Here is a 20,565-nt window from a genome sequence, read left to right as displayed (position 1 = left end):
GTTGTCATCATGATGATGGTATTAAAATGTGATCATTTTAGAGGTGAGTACAGAAAGAGTGGTACTGACCTCTAAGGAACCCCAGTAATGTGAGATTGGATAGAGGATGAACAACCACTGAGTCAGGAGAAAAAGCAGTAGAGAAGACTGTGTCATAAGGAGAAGAGGGGCATGTTCCGTGTCTCTGAGTGGCCCAGGAATTGTGACCGAGAAGTATTGCATTTAGTAACACAGAGATTGTGAGTGATTCAGAAACCTTTTGAGTCCATAGAGGGGAGTGAAAGCCCTACTGTATGAAGTAGGTTCAGAAAAGCCTAGAGTAAGAAAGACATAGGCTATGTAAATAAAATACATAGCTCTTTCAGGTTGCATTGATATAATCATGTTACCATTTCCCTTTTAAGAACCTATTATATGCCAAAATAAATTTCAGATGAATTTATTAAATGTATATCTTTTTTTTTTTTTTTTGAGAGAGAGATTTTTGTGCTCACCAGAGAGACAGAGAGACAGAAAATGAAAAAATCACCCCGTGGGGGAAATGGCCACGCTGCAGTCCTTCTCCTCCATTCTCCTCGGGATTTTGGGCATACACGCACACAGGCCCAGCATGAATTGTAAGCCTCCAAGTTCGGGACTGGCACCGTGGCTGAATATGTGGGAATCTAGCAACATAACCATTACGCCATCTGCTGCTGGTCCTTAATGTGTATCTTTCTTAGAATAAATTTAGTTGAAAATTTAATTTGTGATTGTAATAAGTTTTTCTTACAATAATGTAAATAAGAAAGGAAGTGATTAATATAGTGGTTAGTGGGAGTATGTGTGGGTGCTTTTGTAAATACTTTTATGTAAAAAAAAATTTTTTTTGAGAGGTTTTCGCTATGGGGTGCGTGCGCTCGCCAGACAGACAGAGAGAGGCATAGAGACAGAAAGCGAGAAATCACCCCCCAGAGGGGATGGTCACGCCACAGTCCCTTCTCCTCCATTCTCCTCTCGGGATCTTGGGCATGTACGCACACGCGCCTGGCGTGAGTTTTAAGCCACTGGGTCCTGGACACGAACTGCAGTCGACTACGTGGGAGTCCAGCGACATAGCCATTACACTAACTGCTGGTTCCCGACCTTTATGTAAAATATTTTAAGAATTCTATTTCGAGCCAATGTTAGTTTTACAATTAGGAGCAAATTAATGTAAGAAGAAAAATGGTTAAAATAGATCCATAATACTATGTTAAAATTAACTCCTTTTGACTGAAGTCTGTTAAAATTTTTTTTTTTTTTTTTAAGAATTATTATTTTGGGACCAGCAGATGGAGTGTGGGCATTTAATAAGGAAAACGAAGTCTGTTAAAATTTTTTTTTTTTTTTTTTTAAGAATTATTATTTTGGGACCAGCAGATGGTGTAACAGTTACATTACTGGACTCCCACATTGCCAACCTACTGCAGTTTGAATCCCAGACCCGGTGCTTGAAAATTACGCTGAGTGTGTTTGCATGTATGCCCAAGATCCTGGGAGGAGAATTGAGGAGAAGGGTTGTGGCATGGCCATCCCCCTCGGGGGTGATATCTTACTTTCCCTCTCACTTTATCTGTCTGTCTCTCTCTTTCTCTCCACGAGTACATGCACACTAAAGCAAAAACCTCTAAAAGAGTTTTTTTTTAATTTAACATTATTATTATATTTTAATTTTCTATAAGGTACATGCACTCACCAGAGACAGAGAAAGTGAGAAAGCAAGTTTCCAGGTCTGGGATTTAAACGATCGTCAGCCATGTGGGAGTCCAGAATCTTAACTACCATGCTGCCTGCTTGTCCCAAGCCTCTTAAAATTCTTAAAGAACAAAAGAAAAGCTGATCAAATCTTATCTCTAGATCAGGATAATGATGAGTTGTTAGGTTTAAAGATACTACTATACAATGTAATTTCACCAAGGAAACCAGATCAACATGTCTTTATACTGTTGAGTGGGGATGTCTACAGTTTCTTTAGTTGTAATTATGTTAAACTAAAGGAAACAGCAAGGTGTTAAAAGTCAATATCCACATCATTGTCTGAGAATATGTTATCTTGAGTATTATTTTTCATAAACAGCTCTATCAAATGTTTGACATTCGGATTCTATTTTAACGTCATTTTCTTGTGTTATTTCTTTATTGTTAATACTAGAGTTATGAGGTAAAAATCTTCTCAGGAAGAAATTATTTATAGAGAAGTAGCAAGATTCTCTAATCTTTTCTCAAGATTTCTCTGGTGCAAAATTGTGATGGGAACCTAGACTTTTAGTCCATATCTCCTTTTCAGATAAGTTTTGAAGTACATCAAGTGTAAATATAAAACCCACTGTGGAAAACAGCCAAGAAATACACATTTTGCTGTGTTGTAGCTAGTTCTTACTTGTTCTGATTTATTATCATTGCAGTTGATTTTTTACATCTGTAAAAAAATTAATCACCATAACTTAAATACTGGTGATCTGAGTTTTGCAGTGACCCACAACAGCTAATAGACTAACTTTATTGTGTATTTTAGAAGTAAGTGTGCCCACTGCAGAAGACCAACAGGACGGACAGGAAGTATCACCAGGTATGACCTTTTATTAAATGTATTTTTCTCTTCTGCAGTTTTTAAAATAGTATTGATCTTAATAGTAGCTTTATAAAAATCTTGAGGGTGAAGGATTAACTCTACTAAGTTTAAAAAGGAAATCTTCTCTGTTTTGATCTGTGGAGCCTAAGTAAGGGAAGATGCACATAGCTTCTGTCTAGTACATGCTGGTCTAGAATTAGACAAGTATTAGTGATTAAAGTACCAGGTGATTTTTGCCATTATATATGATGGTTGTAGTAGAAATTGGGTGTTTTTGTTTTGTTTTGTTTTTTAATTGGTAGACTATTTGATGGAGTCAGAATTACCTTAGAATTAAAGTTGACTAGTGCATAAATTGTAACAATGGCTGTTTCCTCCCCATTCTAGTTTCTTCAAGAGCACAGTTAGTGCTCTGTGGCAGTTCTGGCTCCCTAAGTCTTCTCAGTACCCTGTGGTCATTCCCTTCAACCCACTATGTTAGGTTCATTTCTCCACTTACCCATCCCTACATTTCTTCCCGCCTGTCCCCTCCCATCCTCGGTGAATTTATAGAATGAGAATGGCAGTTTAAGTCAAGGCCTGTGCTTCCAAATGCATTTTAGAGATGGCGTAAGCTGTACCTGCATTCAGAAATTAGCAAATAAACCTTCCGTTCTCATAGAAAATAAGAGGGTTCTTTTAAAAATGATTCTGCATATTCTACCTTTTACTCAATTGCATTTCTTCTCACTTCTGTCTTTTCTTTTTTTATGTGTGTATCATATTTATTGGTTCAATCTTTAGTTATATTTTTCACATTACACTTAATGTGAATTTTATAGCAGCAATTGCATTACTGTTATTGATTTTGGTAGGAATAATGGTACCTGTCAAAATTCATTGACTACTAATCTCAAGAAAAAATAAGTAAAGAATAAAATAATCAGAGTATAATTTTAGTCATGCTTCAGCTCGTCTTTGCTTATTTTATAATGTGATGCTTTAGGTTTTGATAGTTGTCATATGATGTACATTTGTAATAACAGTATGCAGTAATAGATACTTGAGGCTTGAATTGTTGGTTTTATGAGAACAGTTGGTAAAGAAGTTCATCTTAAAATGCTGACTCCTGCACAATATACATTTAGTGTTGAGAGAAGGTGGGCAGGGCAGGGAAAGTTGACACGTGGGTCCTGTTTTGTGCTAGTTTCCTCTTTATTGTTGAGTGATGTTTCACCAGTGCACTATTTCTGTCTTTGAGAGGCAAAGCAGGTTGCAGAATTAGCATTTTGATTACTATTTCACTTTAAAGAAAATCATTTTGTAAGTATACCTAGAAATAATGAGTTTCTACAACATTAATATTTTTTCTAGTTGCAGTTCACTTTTAAGGGTATCGATACAGTTTTATAAAGGCATGAGAGATAATTCACCTGACTGAAAAATCTCTTTGCTTTCATTTTAATGTTTTATAAACTGAGCCAAACAATTTCTTTGGAACATAAATATAAAATACAAAAGTGATTGGGGTAATAGAGTAAGGTGCTCTTTTAGATGAGATACTTAACAACCGAAGCGCATAAAAATGAAGATTTGATTAATGTGCATCATTCATGACACATAATAAAGCGACTAGTAAATGGTGGCCGTGGCCGTTACTGTTTAGTAATTAATTAGCCTGACCTTTGAGGTGGATCAGGACAGGCTAGATTCTGAAAGACCTGGTAAAGAAGCTATAACCTGTGACTGGGTACCGTAAAATTTGATAGACTTACTGCATAGTTGAAATTTGACCTTGCTGAAGAGAATATGGCTGACAATCAGCAATAGGTAGTTTTAACCATTGTTCTTGGTTTGCTTATTTCCTATTATCGTCTTAGTCTTATTTCATATCATTAGTATTATTCAGTTGTACAAAATAATATTCAGAAATCTGTATTAGTGACATTTTTGTACAGTCGGTTGACTACTTTTGTAGTTCAAGTATGTATCTGATTACACTATTTGTAGGGCCTGTCTCTTTAGAACCTTTTAATTTCTTGTTTTTTAATTCAGTGGGAATCTCAAATTGAGGACTTCTACAAAATGCTATATATTAGTTCACTTTTTCCTGGCCTTCTGAATCTAAGTGATGATGAATTTGCCTTTCCTGATTGTTCTAAGACTAAAATGCTGATTATACAATCTTAATTATTTTTTTTTGAAAGGTTTTTGCTATAGGGCATGTTCACTCACCAGAAAGATAGAGACAGAGAGACAGAAAGCAAGAAAGCACCCCCCCAGGGGGGATGGCCACACTGTAATCCCTTCTCCTCTATTCACCTCCTGTGATCTTGGGCACGCATGCACATGCACCTAGTGTGAGTTTAAGACACTGCGTCCGGAACTTGAACCATGATTGGCTACATGGGAGTCCAGGGACATAGCCATTATGCCAACTGTTGGTCTCTACAGTCTTAATATTGCTTATTAAAATTCATGATAATATATTTATTGGTCTGTTAATCCCATGAGCCACTGTCATTATTATATCTACCCACAAAGTGAGGACAGCAAATGCTACCATTTATTAAGCTTTGTGTAGGTGGTCTTCTGAGCACATTGTGTGGATTCACCCTCAGTGGTTCTAGTACCCCAAGAGCTTGACATGCTGTTATCTCCATTTTACAGATGAGAACATGGAAGCACAGCAAAGCAAAGTAGCCTTCCTTTGGTCACAGATCTGACAAGTAGAAATGGAAGTAATCCTTTCATTCTCACCCCAGAATTCATGCTCTTAGCTGTGGGCTTCTAGAAGATTTTAGATCACTGAAAGCTTCAGAGTTGATGAGAGTTTTGAGAACTATTTTGATGTGAAATTATTAGGTCATTGGAAAAGTCATATCATACTTTTCTATATTTTTCTATGCAAAAATGCATTATGACTTTCCCAACAACCCATAGTATTCTTCAGCAATTTTCTCTTAATCTACATCACTGTCACTGGGACTCAGTAATACTAAATGTTTAATTATGGTCTGCGGTAGAAAAGTAAGTTGTCCAGTAGTTAATTGCAGCCATTTTTCATTTGTATTTATATATATATGTATTATAAAATACCTATGCTTGAATTTCAAAAAAAAAATTTTTTTTTGCTATAGGGCAAGTGCACTCGCCAAAAAGACAGAGAGTCAGAAAGGGGGGATGGCCATGCTGCAATCCCTTCTCCATTCTCCTCTTAGGATCTTGGGCACGCATACACATGTGCCCGGCATGAGTTTAAGCCACCGGGTCTGGGACTCAAACCGTGGCCGACTACGTGGGAGCCAGCAACATAGCCATTACGCTAACTGCTGGTCCCTATAAATTTATTAATGCTTTGCATTTATACTCTTGGTGAAGTTGTAGCAGGCAGTCCTAAGAACTTATTGTTTTGATATTAGAAATCAGTCGTCTTGAATATCAGATTTTTAAAACATTGGTTTTGGGATCTCTATTCCTTTAGCAGGCTTTTACTTTTCTCCTCAAACTCATACTTGAAGTTGAATGATTTCTGAAAGTGTCATTTATTAAATTCATTAGAGTAGAAATTCAGTGGGAATCTCAAATTGAGGACTTCTACAAAATGCTATATATTAGTTCACTTTTTCCTGGCCTTCTGAATCTAAGTGATGATGAATTTGCCTTTCCTGATTGTTCTAAGACTAAAATGCTGATTATACAATCTTAATTATTTTTTTTTGAAAGGTTTTTGCTATAGGGCATGTTCACTCACCAGAAAGATAGAGACAGAGAGACAGAAAGCAAGAAAGCACCCCCCCAGGGGGGATGGCCACACTGTAATCCCTTCTCCTCTATTCACCTCCTGTGATCTTGGGCACGCATGCACATGCACCTAGTGTGAGTTTAAGACACTGCGTCCGGAACTTGAACCATGATTGGCTACATGGGAGTCCAGGGACATAGCCATTATGCCAACTGTTGGTCTCTACAGTCTTAATATTGCTTATTAAAATTCATGATAATATATTTATTGGTCTGTTAATCCCATGAGCCACTGTCATTATTATATCTACCCACAAAGTGAGGACAGCAAATGCTACCATTTATTAAGCTTTGTGTAGGTGGTCTTCTGAGCACATTGTGTGGATTCACCCTCAGTGGTTCTAGTACCCCAAGAGCTTGACATGCTGTTATCTCCATTTTACAGATGAGAACATGGAAGCACAGCAAAGCAAAGTAGCCTTCCTTTGGTCACAGATCTGACAAGTAGAAATGGAAGTAATCCTTTCATTCTCACCCCAGAATTCATGCTCTTAGCTGTGGGCTTCTAGAAGATTTTAGATCACTGAAAGCTTCAGAGTTGATGAGAGTTTTGAGAACTATTTTGATGTGAAATTATTAGGTCATTGGAAAAGTCATATCATACTTTTCTATATTTTTCTATGCAAAAATGCATTATGACTTTCCCAACAACCCATAGTATTCTTCAGCAATTTTCTCTTAATCTACATCACTGTCACTGGGACTCAGTAATACTAAATGTTTAATTATGGTCTGCGGTAGAAAAGTAAGTTGTCCAGTAGTTAATTGCAGCCATTTTTCATTTGTATTTATATATATATATTTTTTGGAGAGGTTTTTTTGCTATAGGGCGCAGGCGCTCACCAGACAGACAGAGAGAGACAGACAGAAAGCAAGAAATCACCCCCCAGGGGGGATGGCCACACCGCATTCCCTTCTCCATTCTCCTCTTAGGATCTTGGGCACGCATACACATGTGCCCGGCATGAGTTTAAGCCACCGGGTCTGGGACTCAAACCGTGGCCGACTACGTGGGAGCCAGCAACATAGCCATTACGCTAACTGCTGGTCCCTATAAATTTATTAATGCTTTGCATTTATACTCTTGGTGAAGTTGTAGCAGGCAGTCCTAAGAACTTATTGTTTTGATATTAGAAATCAGTCGTCTTGAATATCAGATTTTTAAAACATTGGTTTTGGGATCTCTATTCCTTTAGCAGGCTTTTACTTTTCTCCTCAAACTCATACTTTAAGTTGAATGATTTCTGAAAGTGTCATTTATTAAATTCATTAGAGTAGAATTTCCTGCCAAACTGTATAGAAAGCCATATGCCTAATAGAATTTATTAACTATTTTTTCCTGTCAGACCATGCCAAAAAAAGGGAAAAAATAATTTTATATTTTATATAATCATGTTATTCAGATTGGAGATACGTAAGCGTCATGGTTTCAGGGTGATTCACTACTCTTGTTTCTTTGAAAATGAGATAACATTTGTCTTCTAGCCATAGTAATGGATTTACCCCATTGCATCCCTCCGGAAATTTCATTCAGGCCTCCTCAGTCAATTGGCACTTTTTTTTTTGACATTGACCTATAACCACCTTTAGGCAGCACTAGAGGTCTGAAGCAACAGTAGAGATTGACTCTCTCCTTAGCAATTAATATCTAATAAGTGTTTGCTATGCATATTATTGTTATTGGTCATCTATTTGCTCAAAAAATTTCCATCAAGCAACAACCTGGTTTTATAGTACAGGCTCCACGCTGGCCAGTGAAACTGCAGTGTCAACTGTGCAGTCTGGGCTGGAGCAGTGCACAGTACTGTGGGTGTGCAGTGGAGTCACATGACAGAGAGATATACAGCAGCTCACAGAAGGAGCGATACCTGCCCCACTTCAGAGTGTGGTAGTTCAGAGTGAGCTCAGGCCACCCACCTGCCATTGGACCTGTTGCAGCTGTTTTGAGGAACTGATGGAAGTTTGGGGAACTGGCAGCTGAGGAGCAGAGAGAATAAGTGCTTACCAACAAAGACCAAGGCAGGATGCCACACAGAGTATGTGGTAGGTTGATAAAGAAGCCTGGCTCTCTTGGAGTGGTAGTATATACCATGTGTGAAAGTTTGGCTCTGGGCATAAAAGTGATAGGAAGTCATTGAAAAATACCAGCAGAAGAGTTACATAAGTAAATCCAGATTTGAGAATAGAAGAGACAGCTGTGTTCATCTGAATTCATCTGAGCTGTTATAGAAGTGGTGAGAACTTGCCCTGTGGAAGCAATGGAAAGGAGGCATAGGCCTCATGGAGATTGGAGCTGGAAATATTTGATAGGATAGGGGAGGACGCAAGGATGATTCCCACATTCCTGATTTGAGCTCTTGTGGAGGAGTGGTGGAACTTAGAGTACACATCGGAGACAGGAGGAGGAAGGAACAGAGCAGTGGGAAAGGTGATGAGCCCAGCTTTGATGACGTGGGCTTTGCACCTCAGTGAACCATTTCTGACTAGAGGCTTCCCTAAATTTTTAGGAGCATGTGTCTGAGTTGTCCACAACTGCAGCTGACCTTTTAGTTTGCCTTTTGGTGAATACTTATACTTGGAACAACTTCCCCTTGTCTCAGGATATTTCTGAAATGTTCCTCGCAAAGTCTAGCTAAATTGTTAAATTCTAAGAGACACTAAACTTGGTGTCATTTTAAAAACCTTTTTCTATTCAGGTATAATTTTATACATAGAGAAATGCTGAAATGTTGATTTTTTTTTTTTCATGTGTATACTCATTTGAGCCAATTGCTCAGCAGAAGACCTGGAACACTTAACAGCCCTAGAATTCTGAATTCTCTTTCTCCCTCCTTTTCAGTAATACCATCTCCAAAAGCAACCAGTGTTCTGATCTGCATCATCATGCATACATGAGTTTGCCTACTTTTGAGATGAATGAAAATAGAATTATAAATGTATGCCACACACTTATTTTTGTGACTGGGTTTCATTGCTCGACATCACATCTATATGTTCCATCCACCTGGTTAAGAGTATCATTTGATCTTACTCCTAACTGTTGTCTACAACTATGCTACAGTTCTTGATTCATTCAACTCTCAGTGAATGTAGTGATATATTTTTTCTTTCAGTTTTTGAATATTATGAAGAAAGTCACTATGGGTATTCTTGTACAAGCTTTCAGTGGCTATAAACACTCACTTCTGTTAGGTATTTAAAGGTGTGCATCTAATTTCTAGTTGTTTTATAATTGCACCAAGCAATTCTGCTTAGAAAAACTTTTGATTACACACACATGGAGAGAGCAATAGAGAAATAATAGATGTTAATAGGAAAAAGTGAAGGAAGAAAGGAAATACCATATCCAACTTCAGAAATTTTATCAAAATTTGGCTAGGCTTTGATGTGGACCAGCTCCTGCCCTAGTCTCATTTAATCTGTCTAATGATGAAATAGTAAAATACATCAGACTTTAAAGTTTAGAAAGAGAAAATATACACATAACAAGTTGGATAGGGATGAATTTTACTTCTTTGAAAATACTGTATACTTTTCCTAACCATTTTCTCAATAACATTAAACACTGAATTTTTATTTTTTTTAACTTTTATGCCTGAGAATGCATGTGTATGGTGGGGTTGCCAGAAGAAAAGAGAGAGAGAGAAAGCATCCCCTCAGCAGGGCCTGGTCATGTCATCCTTTTTCCTCCACTTTTCCATACCATCAGGATCCTGGGCATACATGCACTTGGGCCTGGCGTGTTCTCACCAGTGCTGCCATTTGAACTGCTGTCAGCTATGTGGGATCTGACTCCCTCTGCCCATACCCCAACTATTCACTATGGAGCCATCCCTGAAATAAAATTATTAAACTAATACATTTAAATACGATAACACTGCCCATTGGCTCTTTGAAAATTCTTCCTGTATTTCTTTTTTTTCAAATGCCACACTAGATTTCTATTTGTTTCTTTTTAATACAAGAAAAAAAAATGGAAAAAATAAATGGAATGTTTATATTTCTCAAAAGACAGATTTTTTTCATTGCATTGTGATTCCCAAGTGCTCTAAGGACTGTCCAGTTTTCATCAGTGGCTTTCCAAATATCCCCTGGGTAGTCAATTATTCTGTTGCCAGATTGACTTCAAAATAAGCAAAACGAAAAGCACGTTGGTGGGGTGTTTTTTTTTAAAGTAAAATGAAAATGAAGCGACTTCACAGTCTGTGTCTGGTTGGTCCTTTAATTTAGATTTTCCCTTATTTTTGCAGATACTTAAAGCTTCCAAAAGACTGCCCCTACTACCGCAGGAGGACCAGCCTACCATTACGCTCCAAAAGATGGCTGTGATAGATCTTGTGACGTAATTACTGAGCAGACCAAGATCTTTGGGAATGAACACTAAAGGCGTTTTGAATGAATTGTAGTCCACTGGCATTTTAGTGTATTTTTTTAGAAGCAAAAATTACATGTGATGTTACATTCCTGCATGTCCTTTTTTGATAGATTTATGTATCCATTTGGATTTTTTTTTCCTTTTTCTCTTTTTGTAATACAGCTTTTAGTCTTACTTGCATTTATGTGTATTTTCCAAACAATAGTTAATAATCATATTGATGATGTAGCAGCAATTACCGGAAAGGGATTTAATATATTACTAGTAAGTAACACTATGTTGGACTGACTTGTGTAAACTCTGCATTAAACATAACTTAAAAGCCATTGAGAGCGCTTTGCATTAGTGCTCTTAAAAACATTAATAGAAGTCAATTTTAGCTGTGAAGGTTTAAGTTGTATATATCTGCACTGATATTCTTATCAACTATTTCTATATTAGCTTCGAGTATTCAGGTTAAACTCAGATTTTGAGATTTTTATAGCTCTTAGCTGGTTAGTTAGAAAAAATTAATATTTCAATGGATATTTTAAATGATCATCATTAATTTATTTTTCATAATAAGAGGAAAACTGAAATCCCTTGTTGGGATATAATGAAGAAGAATGGCTTGCTCTGTCATGCTAAAACTCTTTCTGGGACCTTGGACTGATGGATCCTCTAGTAGCCATAGTCCATTCCATATTTAAGTTTTAGAGAATCTATATAAATTATTGGTGCATAACTTAAAGATTGTTTTGTCTTTGTCTGATTACGTAATGCCCTTGAAACAGAGACACAGCACTCTTGGGAGATTAAGTCGACCATGTCTCCCGCTGGACTGGTTGGGAGTGTGTGAAAAGTGCTCTCAGAGCCTGGGACCCACTGCTGTAGAGCCTTTTCCTTTCTATACTGAAGCTTTTCTTCTGTTGTTAATGTGTTTTATTTTGGGCTGAGAAATAGTTGCTATCATAAAAATTGTCCTTTATTAGAAAAGAAGGTAACTATATCATTTTGAGAGAATCATGAGCTCTAAAAAAAAAGCCAAGAAGAAATGGTTTCTCTTATGTGTCAGGGTTTGCCCTAGATTATGCTAACATCATTTTAAGATAAGGTGACCTTTTTTCCCCTGCTTTTAGGTTGAAAATCAAAGAGATTTTATATTTTTATCATTACATTGATTGAGTTCTGTCTGCTAACTCAATGTATAGTAAAATAAAATAATAAGTTAGTAAGGAAAGCAATAATTTTCTAAAGCTGAGGAATGGATGACACAGAGTTAATATTAAATGATAATAAAGCTCTTCATTTTGTGCATACTACTTTTTATAAAGCTGTATTTTTTTAGGGAAACTTAGGAGTGACATAGAACTGATGAATGAATAAAATAAGTTTTACTGTGTTTTTGTATATAATCATCTGTAGGATTCTGGAAATCGAGGATTAATGCTGTGGTAAACTTCATGTACTTTTTAATTCCAAATATCTGAATTAATGAGCCTTGTCCTGACAAATACTTGCCAAGTCGGGCAACATCAATGGATTTTTTAAAAAAATAATGTAAATGTCTTCCATTTAATGTCATTTGAGTGCAATAAAATGCAGAATTCTTCTCTAGATTGTTGTTATTTTGGAGTGTATTAACTTTAATTTTGTTACATATCAAAAATCAGTCCATTTTATACTCACTGGTATTTTAAAAGACTATAGCATTTTTACAAAAGATTATCACAAAAGAATTCCTTAAGCCTCCTCCTTTAAAAAAGTTCTAATAGGTAATGCTTACTTACTTTAATATTTAGCATTAAGCTATACTACCAAGGGAAAAGGGACTAAAATGAAATAGTCCCTACATTCATGCTTTGTAGGATTTTGTCCTGCATCAAGAAATTTTTTGATTATTTCCCGGTAAGCCTCCCACTTCCTTTTGATCTTCTGTGACTGTCATACTGTGAAGATAGTAACTTCATCCTGGTTGAGATAGATTAAGACATTTAAGTACATAGAAGAGCAGAAAAGGTATAGCAGGTCTTTTTCTCCCATTTCAAAAGTTCAGTCTCTGGACATGAAAAGCACAAGGCAAGGAAGAAGGTCTAGGGTTCTAGAAAAGGTTGTTTTTACCTCTAACATTTCCAGCAGTAATAATAAAAACAAGAACTTTCAAGTTACCCAGACCCACTGTTTATTGATGTACTTACCCTGTCATGTACTTCAGAAGTGTTACGGAGTTGAGTTTTCTCTGCAGATGAGTGCTATCTGCTTGCAGATGAGTAAACTGAAGGTCAGCAGAAGTGGAGAGACCTTCAAGCCTGTGGGAGCACACCAGCATTCAGATTGAGCATGGGGGCAACAGGTGGAAGGTGGGACTGGAGGGAGCACACACAGGCCAGCTAGGGAACTAGAACTGGGTGCTGGTGCCAAGGCAGAGCTGGGATGTGCCTAGATAGATAGTGAAGAAGGCAGGAAAGAGGTAACTTTAAAAATGGAGCACTGTGGGCCCTCAGAGAGAAGCACTATCTCAGTCTTGGTCTTGGGGAGTTTTACAGCTGCTACTGCAGCACTTGGAAGGATGTATGGGCCTGGTAGAAATTAGGTTTATCGTCTACTGGCTCAGGTAAGAACCGCTCAGGAGACAGGTTGGAACACATAATACATCTGAATCCACAAAAGTGATTTGTTTTTCAGTGGTTGCCTGACAATTTTTAAAAGATAATGATTCCATTCTTTCAGTAAGGCTTTCCTTGTTGTGATAAATTAATATTGAAAAGGAAAAGAGAACGTGAGTGCAGATGGAGAATATGTAACATCTTTTTTGATATGAGTATTTAAACACTAAACATGAGTTACAAGTGACCTTCTACTTTTGTCATTTTCAAGGGTAGCTGAGCATATAGCTCCTGTTTAATTAATGGACTGCCATTAGTGAGATATACAGAGTGTGATTAAAGGTGTATTGTGGACTGCAGCCTCTGCAACCAGTTTTATTTGTTCTCTGACTCTGGGCAAGATTCTTTAGCCTCAGTACATCTTAGTTTTTTTATTTATAAAATTATAGTTGGCTGTTGAGAAAGCTAAATGGGATAATCTGCATTAAGTGCTCAGAATAATGCCTGGCGTGTAGTAAGTCCTCACTGGGTCATTTTCCTCTTTGGCACAGCAAGGTCCGTATAAGATCTCCCAGAGAAGCATAGTGACCAGAAATAAAGTGAAGCAAAGTAACACTTTTTTATTAGCTGTGTGGAATGCCATTAGGTATGCTGAGTCTCATAGAAAACATTCACCTAAGGGATCAATAGTTGGCGTAATGGCTATGTCATTGGACTCCCATGTAGTTGACCACAGTTCGAATCCCAGACCCAGCAGCTTAAACTCCCACCAGGCGCGTGTGCATGCATGACCAAGATCCCGAGAGGAGAATGGAGGAGAAGGGATTGTGGTGTGACCATCCCCCCTGGGGGCTGATTTCTCGCTTTCTGTCTCTCTGTCTCTCTCTTTCTGGTGAGCGCATGCACCCTGTGCAAAAACAAAACAAAACAAAACAAAAACCTCTCCAAGAAAACATTCACCTAGGTTAAATTTAATCACTAAAACCCAAGAGGCAACATGCCTACCTTACGTATTTTTTCCACATTGAAACATGGTTTCAGAGTTCATATAAACCATATAACTGGTTTATATAAAGGAACAGGACACAAGTCCCCAGTGAGGACAAAAGTGGGTGTAAGAATGAGAACATGAGAAAGCTTTTGCCATGGGGCCTGGAATGGGCTAGGCTAGGTCTTCTTAGGTCAGGTTTGTCACCCCAGCCTGGGTACTTGGGAGTAGGGTGGATAGAGGCCCATGTTTCTGGGAGCATATTCAACCACATTCAGTGTCCAGGTTCCTGGGAAGAAGTGAGTCCAGAGGACATGGGCAGACCTGGTCAGGACCCCCCCACACACATACTGGGTTACATTATGACAATAAAGCAATATCACACAGGGTGTGTGCTTAGAATTATTAAATATTTTATATAGTTAATATGTTGACACTTGTGCTAGGTATAAGGGTCCGAGGATCACCATACCATGGTATCTCTTATCGGCGAGCTCTGAATAGTGAGAAAGGCACACAGTTAACACCTTCCACTTCGATTTGGAATGTGACCAGTTCAAGCCACTCCTCTTTCCTTACTGTTCCCCAAGAGGTAGGAAGTTCTGTGGAGACCCTTAAGCTTCTTATCATGACCAACTCTCTTTAACATGACCAACTCTTCTATTTAGTCATGTTAAAAAATATGCATTTTGTGCTTGGTTTTCCAAATCACATTAGCCATGTATGATCACTGAAGGATGTGGAATCTGGTCTTTCTGGAGGCACCTGAAGAGCTGCTTCTTCAGAATGGAGATTGTTGGTGCTTTTTTCTTCCCCCCTGTTAGTATGAAGGGCCAGGCAGATGTTTTGTGCTCAGTAAATATTTACAGTGGGTGATATTGAATGGCGTAATTCAGCTGTGTAGCTTTACTTTATGATAAGGAAGTTATAGTTAATCCCAAGTTCTAAAGTAGTCAGTAGAGATTTATAAGTCCTTAAAGAAAAAAACAAGCCTGTGTACTTTTTGCAGCACTGCCAGGAGCTATGTGCACCTTTATAAAACTGACTCTTTGTGAAAGTAGACATGCACTTTCTTTATCTTCCCATTTCTCTTTCAAGAAAGGTACAGAGTGGTACAGTGGAAAGAATATATGCTTTGGAATCATAAGTTGCTGGCCTTGATAGCTTTGGGCACTAATTTCTCAGGCTCAACTTCCTCCTTTGCACAAAGAGGGAGGTAAAACCGTCTTCCCAGCAGGGAGTCAGGAGACAAAATCCATAAGCAATGAGCTTAGCACTAAGCCTGCATGCTGTATTTCAAAGTTAGTTCCCTTTTCTTTCTCTTTTCTAGGGTCTGAAAGGAGCAAAAAACACTTGACCTATAAAAAGATCTTCCCTGCATCAAAGCCTGCCCGCGATTTTTTTTCCCTTCTTTTCCAAAATGAAATGTTTTGTAAGAATGAATGTGAGAAACTTGGGGACCACTCGAGTTATATAATTCCTAATCACACCGTGATTCCTAATCACACCCACCACCTCTCCTGTCTAGTGTGGGAAGGGACAAAGTGTATGATTTTTTGGTACCTGTCTCCCACAATAACATATAATGTGTTCTTAAATATGCCCCAAAACTAAGTGAGAACATCCTGGGACTATAGTCAACTGGTCTACCTTAAAAAAGCACTGCATTTTAATATATATTCAGCAGTGGCCTGATATGGACTTACAGGTGCAGAAAGTGAGGTTATAAAGACATGGTCAGTTGATATACTACTGTTTTACATGTGTGGTGAAGGTGGTCTTTGGCCCAAGTTCTTAGTGATTTCACAGTGCTCAGCAGTCCTGTTCGTGGGAGAGTGGTTAACTTAGTCCAAGGCTGGGATTTGGGGTTCATCTCCAGCTTCTCCAAAAGTGAGCTAAGGCTGCTTACCTGGACTTCAGTGCAGGCTCTCGCAGGGGATCACTTGTGTATGTGTGGCTGTTATCAAAGTCCTCTTATGGTTTTGGGTTAAAATATTGAACACACTTGGATGATAGCTTGTATCTCACCCCAGTTTGCCTTTGTGCCCATGGACAGAGTTAGTGGACATCACCTACTTCAGTTCTCTTACGGTGAGGAGCACTTCACCTGGTACCTTATACCTAGGCACTGATTGGTGACTATAAATAATTCAAGTCAGCCTAAATCTTGATATTTCATAATGAATTTTATGTGTAGAGAATGCAGGATGTAGGAATATTGAATTGTATACCCACAAATATCTTTCTTATATTTATCCGAATGTATTTAAATATAGTCCTGTATTTTAAGATATGAACGGTGACTTGCATAGTACTTAACTTGTTTTGTTTTTAATTTTCAGAAACCAATAGAAAACCAGATGAACCTGAACAGAAAGAAAAAGGTGAGGTTGTCAAATAAACAGCTTTAAAATGTATGCAGGAAAAAGTTGTTGTACCATCCAAGAATAATATGATCGTAGTTTTATATAATTAATTAAAAGAAATTGCCACTGGGTTTATTATTTCAATGGTTTTATCAACAAATATTTATGTTCTACATAAGCAGGCACTTAGCCTGTTTTAGCTAGGGCTCTGAGAGAGAATGCCTGGCTTTTAATCCTATCAGTTTTGCCATTCTCTCTGTGCATGTACTGGGAGAATGGCTTAACCTTTGTGCCTCAGTCTCCTCTGTAATGTGGGAATAGTAAGAATACCACCTTCAGAAGGCTGTGTTGCCACAATAGTAACTGAAAGGAAATACAGATAAAGTGCTTAAAGCATTATCAAACAGGGTATACACTTAAGAATTATTCAATATTATTGTAATATGTTGACAACTGTGCTCAGTATAAGGATCCAAAGAGCACAACAACATGGTATCTTTTATCAGGGAACTCTGAGTAGTTAAAAAGACACACAAAGTTACAGCCATGTAAAAATAATTGTCATGCCAGTCAGTGGTGTGGTGGTTAAGCTGGCTGAATCCCACATGGATGACTCCATGGTTCAAGTCCTGGTGGCTTGAAAACATTGCAGGCATGTATGTGTGCATGCCCAAAATCCTAAGGGAAGAATGAAGGAGAAGGATTGTGGCATGGCCATCTCTCCCGGAAGGTGCTTTCTCACTTTCCCTTTCTCTCTTTCTCCCCCTGTCTCCAGTGAGCACACGAGCCTATAGCAAATTTAGAAAAAAAAGTAAAGAGTCATCTCTGCCTTACCAAGGTTTATTTCAAAGGCATTCTATCAAATTTAGTAACCCAATAGTATTTTTAGTTCAGCTCCCACAGAGATTCCTAAACTTACTCGAAGCGGGAACTATTTTTTAATGTAAAAACATTAAAACATTATATGAATAATCATACATCAACAGCTATAATTTTAGTATCAGTTGAATGATAATCTATAATGATTAACCATGATTACATGTTTAAGGAAAATCTTGTTTTCTTTTCATTCTTTAAAAATTTTTGCCAGAAGGTGGTGCCTAGGCTTGCTGTCAAGAGACAGAGAAAGAGAAAGTAAGAAAGTAGCTCCCTCCATGGCCATGATCACACACAGTTGGTTCTCTTCCATTTTGAGTATACACACATGCACCTGGCGTGGTCTCAAGCCACTGGGTCTGGGATTTGAACCGCACAGTCAGCCATGTGGAATCCGGCCACCTCAATGACCAATTGACCCAAAAGTCTCATTTTCTTAGTAGTTTCCTTTCTTTACCGTACTCCCAGCATTCTTCAACAGTTGAGTTAAATATCAAATCACACCAATTCTATAAATCATGAAATTTCTATTACAATTAAATTCAGTTATGTGTAGTAAAAACTACTCAAACTTCTGTGACTTAAAGAGATAGGAGTTTATTTCTTGCCACACAGATAACCTGGAGACTGTTTAGTGGCTCTTGGAGGACCTAGCTTCTCTTTTGCCATTCTGCCATACTTCATCCATAACCTCATGTTCCTAAGGCCTTCAACTTCCAGGCACTATACCCTCATACAGATGCAGGAAGAGGATGGGAAAAGGAGCTGGCTTCTTAGAAGAACTGCATCTAACTGAGAATTTTCTTAAAGCTACGATTTAGGGCTCCAGGTGTAAGGAAGAGGTAACAGTGAATATTGAGAGGAAGTGGTAATTAGTCTTGGGCACACAGTAGTTTATTCTTGCTGCCCAAATGTGCTTGACTACCACATCTTTATTTGTTTATTTTTTTTTGAGGAATTTTTGCTACAGGGCATGTGCACACACACCAGAGACAGAGAGAGAGACAGAAAGCAAGAAATCACCTCCTGGGGAGATGACTTCGCTGCAATCCCTTCTCCTCCAGTCTTCTCTCAGGATCTTGGACACATATGCACACGCATACAAGCACATGTGCCCAGCTTGAGCTCTAAGCCATCCGTCCAGGACTGGAACCGAAATTGACTACATGCAAGTCCAGTGATGTAACCATTATACTATCTGTTGGTCCCATCAACTACCATATATTTAAAACATAGTTACCATTTGATGCTAAAACAATGGATAGGTCATCAGAATTTGTGATATATAACATTATACACACACACACGTCAGAAAAGTTGTGACATATTTTTCTGTGTTTTCCTATGTAAAAATACATCATACCTTTTCTGACACACACACACACACACATATATATATATATATATCCATGCTGCAATCTCTTTTTCTCCATTCTCTTCTTGGGATTTCAGGCATGCATGCACACATGCCTGAATTTCAAGTATGTCTGGGGCTCAAATTACAATAGGCCATGTGGAAGTCCAGTGCCTTAACCACCACACCAACCTTCTGGTTCCCAGAATGTACATATTTTTAACTAGCAACTTCCCATCATTCAAAAAAAAAGATACTGATTCATTGATTCCCTTAAATATTTGTGTGCCTACTACATGGCAGGTGCTATTAGACAAGGGGGGTAGGTGAGTGCAAGTCCGACGATTACAGGGTTCCAGCTTTTGGAGAACCTCACATCCCAGTAAGGAGACCAGAGATAAACACAGAAACTGCATTACTGTTCCGAAGAATCAGAGCGAGAGTGTGGGCTGGAGGGACAGGGGATGTGAGGGAGGTCCGAAGGTCTCTGGAGGCTGACCATCTGCATGACTAAGAGCACTCTGAGCAGGAAAGGTCCTGAGATGGGAAGGAAGGGCCCAAGAAATTGGAGCACCCGCACAAGCCTACAGTGCCTGAGATACAACTCGAGACAGGGTCCTGACCATGGCAGGGGGTCTGGACGTTCCTCCATGGTGAGGTGTCCTACCGAGCCGTGCTCACCCTCTGCGCCAGTCCCAGTCTGTTTCTTCACATAATGATTGCTTCCCTTCGGCTGCTGTGCATTCTTAGATAGGAACCTGGAAGGCGGATTATGGGCACAGTTTATGGCCAATACCCCAACATCCTGCCAACCTGTCCTAGATCCACACTCATTGCATAATCAGAGCCCATTATTACTGACCTTCACACTCCAGAGGCCTGTGTCATGGGTCTGACCCCCAAAGGTATATCTCCTCAAGGAATGTTTCCAAGGTGGTGTAGGGGCTGGTGTCCTGGGACCCATGGAGAGAACTGGTGTAACAGCTTCCTTTCCCTTCAGTGGTTTGTCATTCTCCTGTCATTTCCTTTTTTTTTTTTTAGAATTTTTTTTTGCTATTGGGCATGTATGCTCGCCTGAGAGACAGAGAGAAAGTGAGAACTCACTGAGAACTCACCCCCCAGAAGGGATGGCCACACGGCAATCCCTTCCCTTCCATTTTCCTCTCAGAACTTTGGACATGCAGTCACACATACCCAGCCTGTGTTTTAGTTGTCAGGTCCAGGACTCGAACCACGGTCAACTACGTGAGAGTCCAGTGACGTAACCATTATGCCATTTGCTGGTCCCTCTCTCATCATTTACAATTGGCAGTGTAGATCAGTGCCAACCAAAAGATGCCTGGAATTTAAATATCTTATTAAGGGTGAACTGAAGGAATAGTTAGAAGTAAAGGGAATAAAGAATCCGTCACCACAGATGCACTGAAAATCCTGCTCTAGCAAATTGTCGGCTTTGTGAATTTCATCTATCAATATTTTGTATTCGGATAGATAAATAGAATCCTATTAACTGTTAGGGAAGAGAAAAAAGAAGATATTCCATTTTTAGTATATGTAGTTAAAAATAGAATGTGCTTCAGTAGTTAGGCTTTGATCTCATAATAACAGAAACTGAATTTGTTTAAATGACAATTATAAACTTGTC

The 20,565-nt window shown here is 38.5% G+C and overlaps 1 protein-coding gene across 4 annotated transcripts in view; it reads left to right on the top strand.

The window, feature by feature from the left end:
* Window positions 1-20,565, top strand: part of ASPH (aspartate beta-hydroxylase) — a gene marked incomplete at its 5' end in the record, with an annotated part of 229,308 nt that overhangs the window by 65,113 nt on the left and 143,630 nt on the right. For all 4 annotated transcript variants that reach the window (XM_027774298.1, XM_027774299.1, XM_027774297.1 and 1 more), the window contains 2 exon segments: window positions 2,537-2,590; window positions 16,667-16,708. In XM_027774298.1, coding sequence (XP_027630099.1) covers window positions 2,537-2,590; window positions 16,667-16,708 — 96 coding nt within the window.

The sequence above is a fragment of the Tupaia chinensis genome, unplaced genomic scaffold (genome assembly GCF_000334495.1).
Source record: "Tupaia chinensis unplaced genomic scaffold, TupChi_1.0 Scaffold000421_1, whole genome shotgun sequence".
Lineage (NCBI taxonomy): Eukaryota > Metazoa > Chordata > Mammalia > Scandentia > Tupaiidae > Tupaia > Tupaia belangeri.
This window is presented reverse-complemented; position numbering and strand designations above follow the sequence as displayed.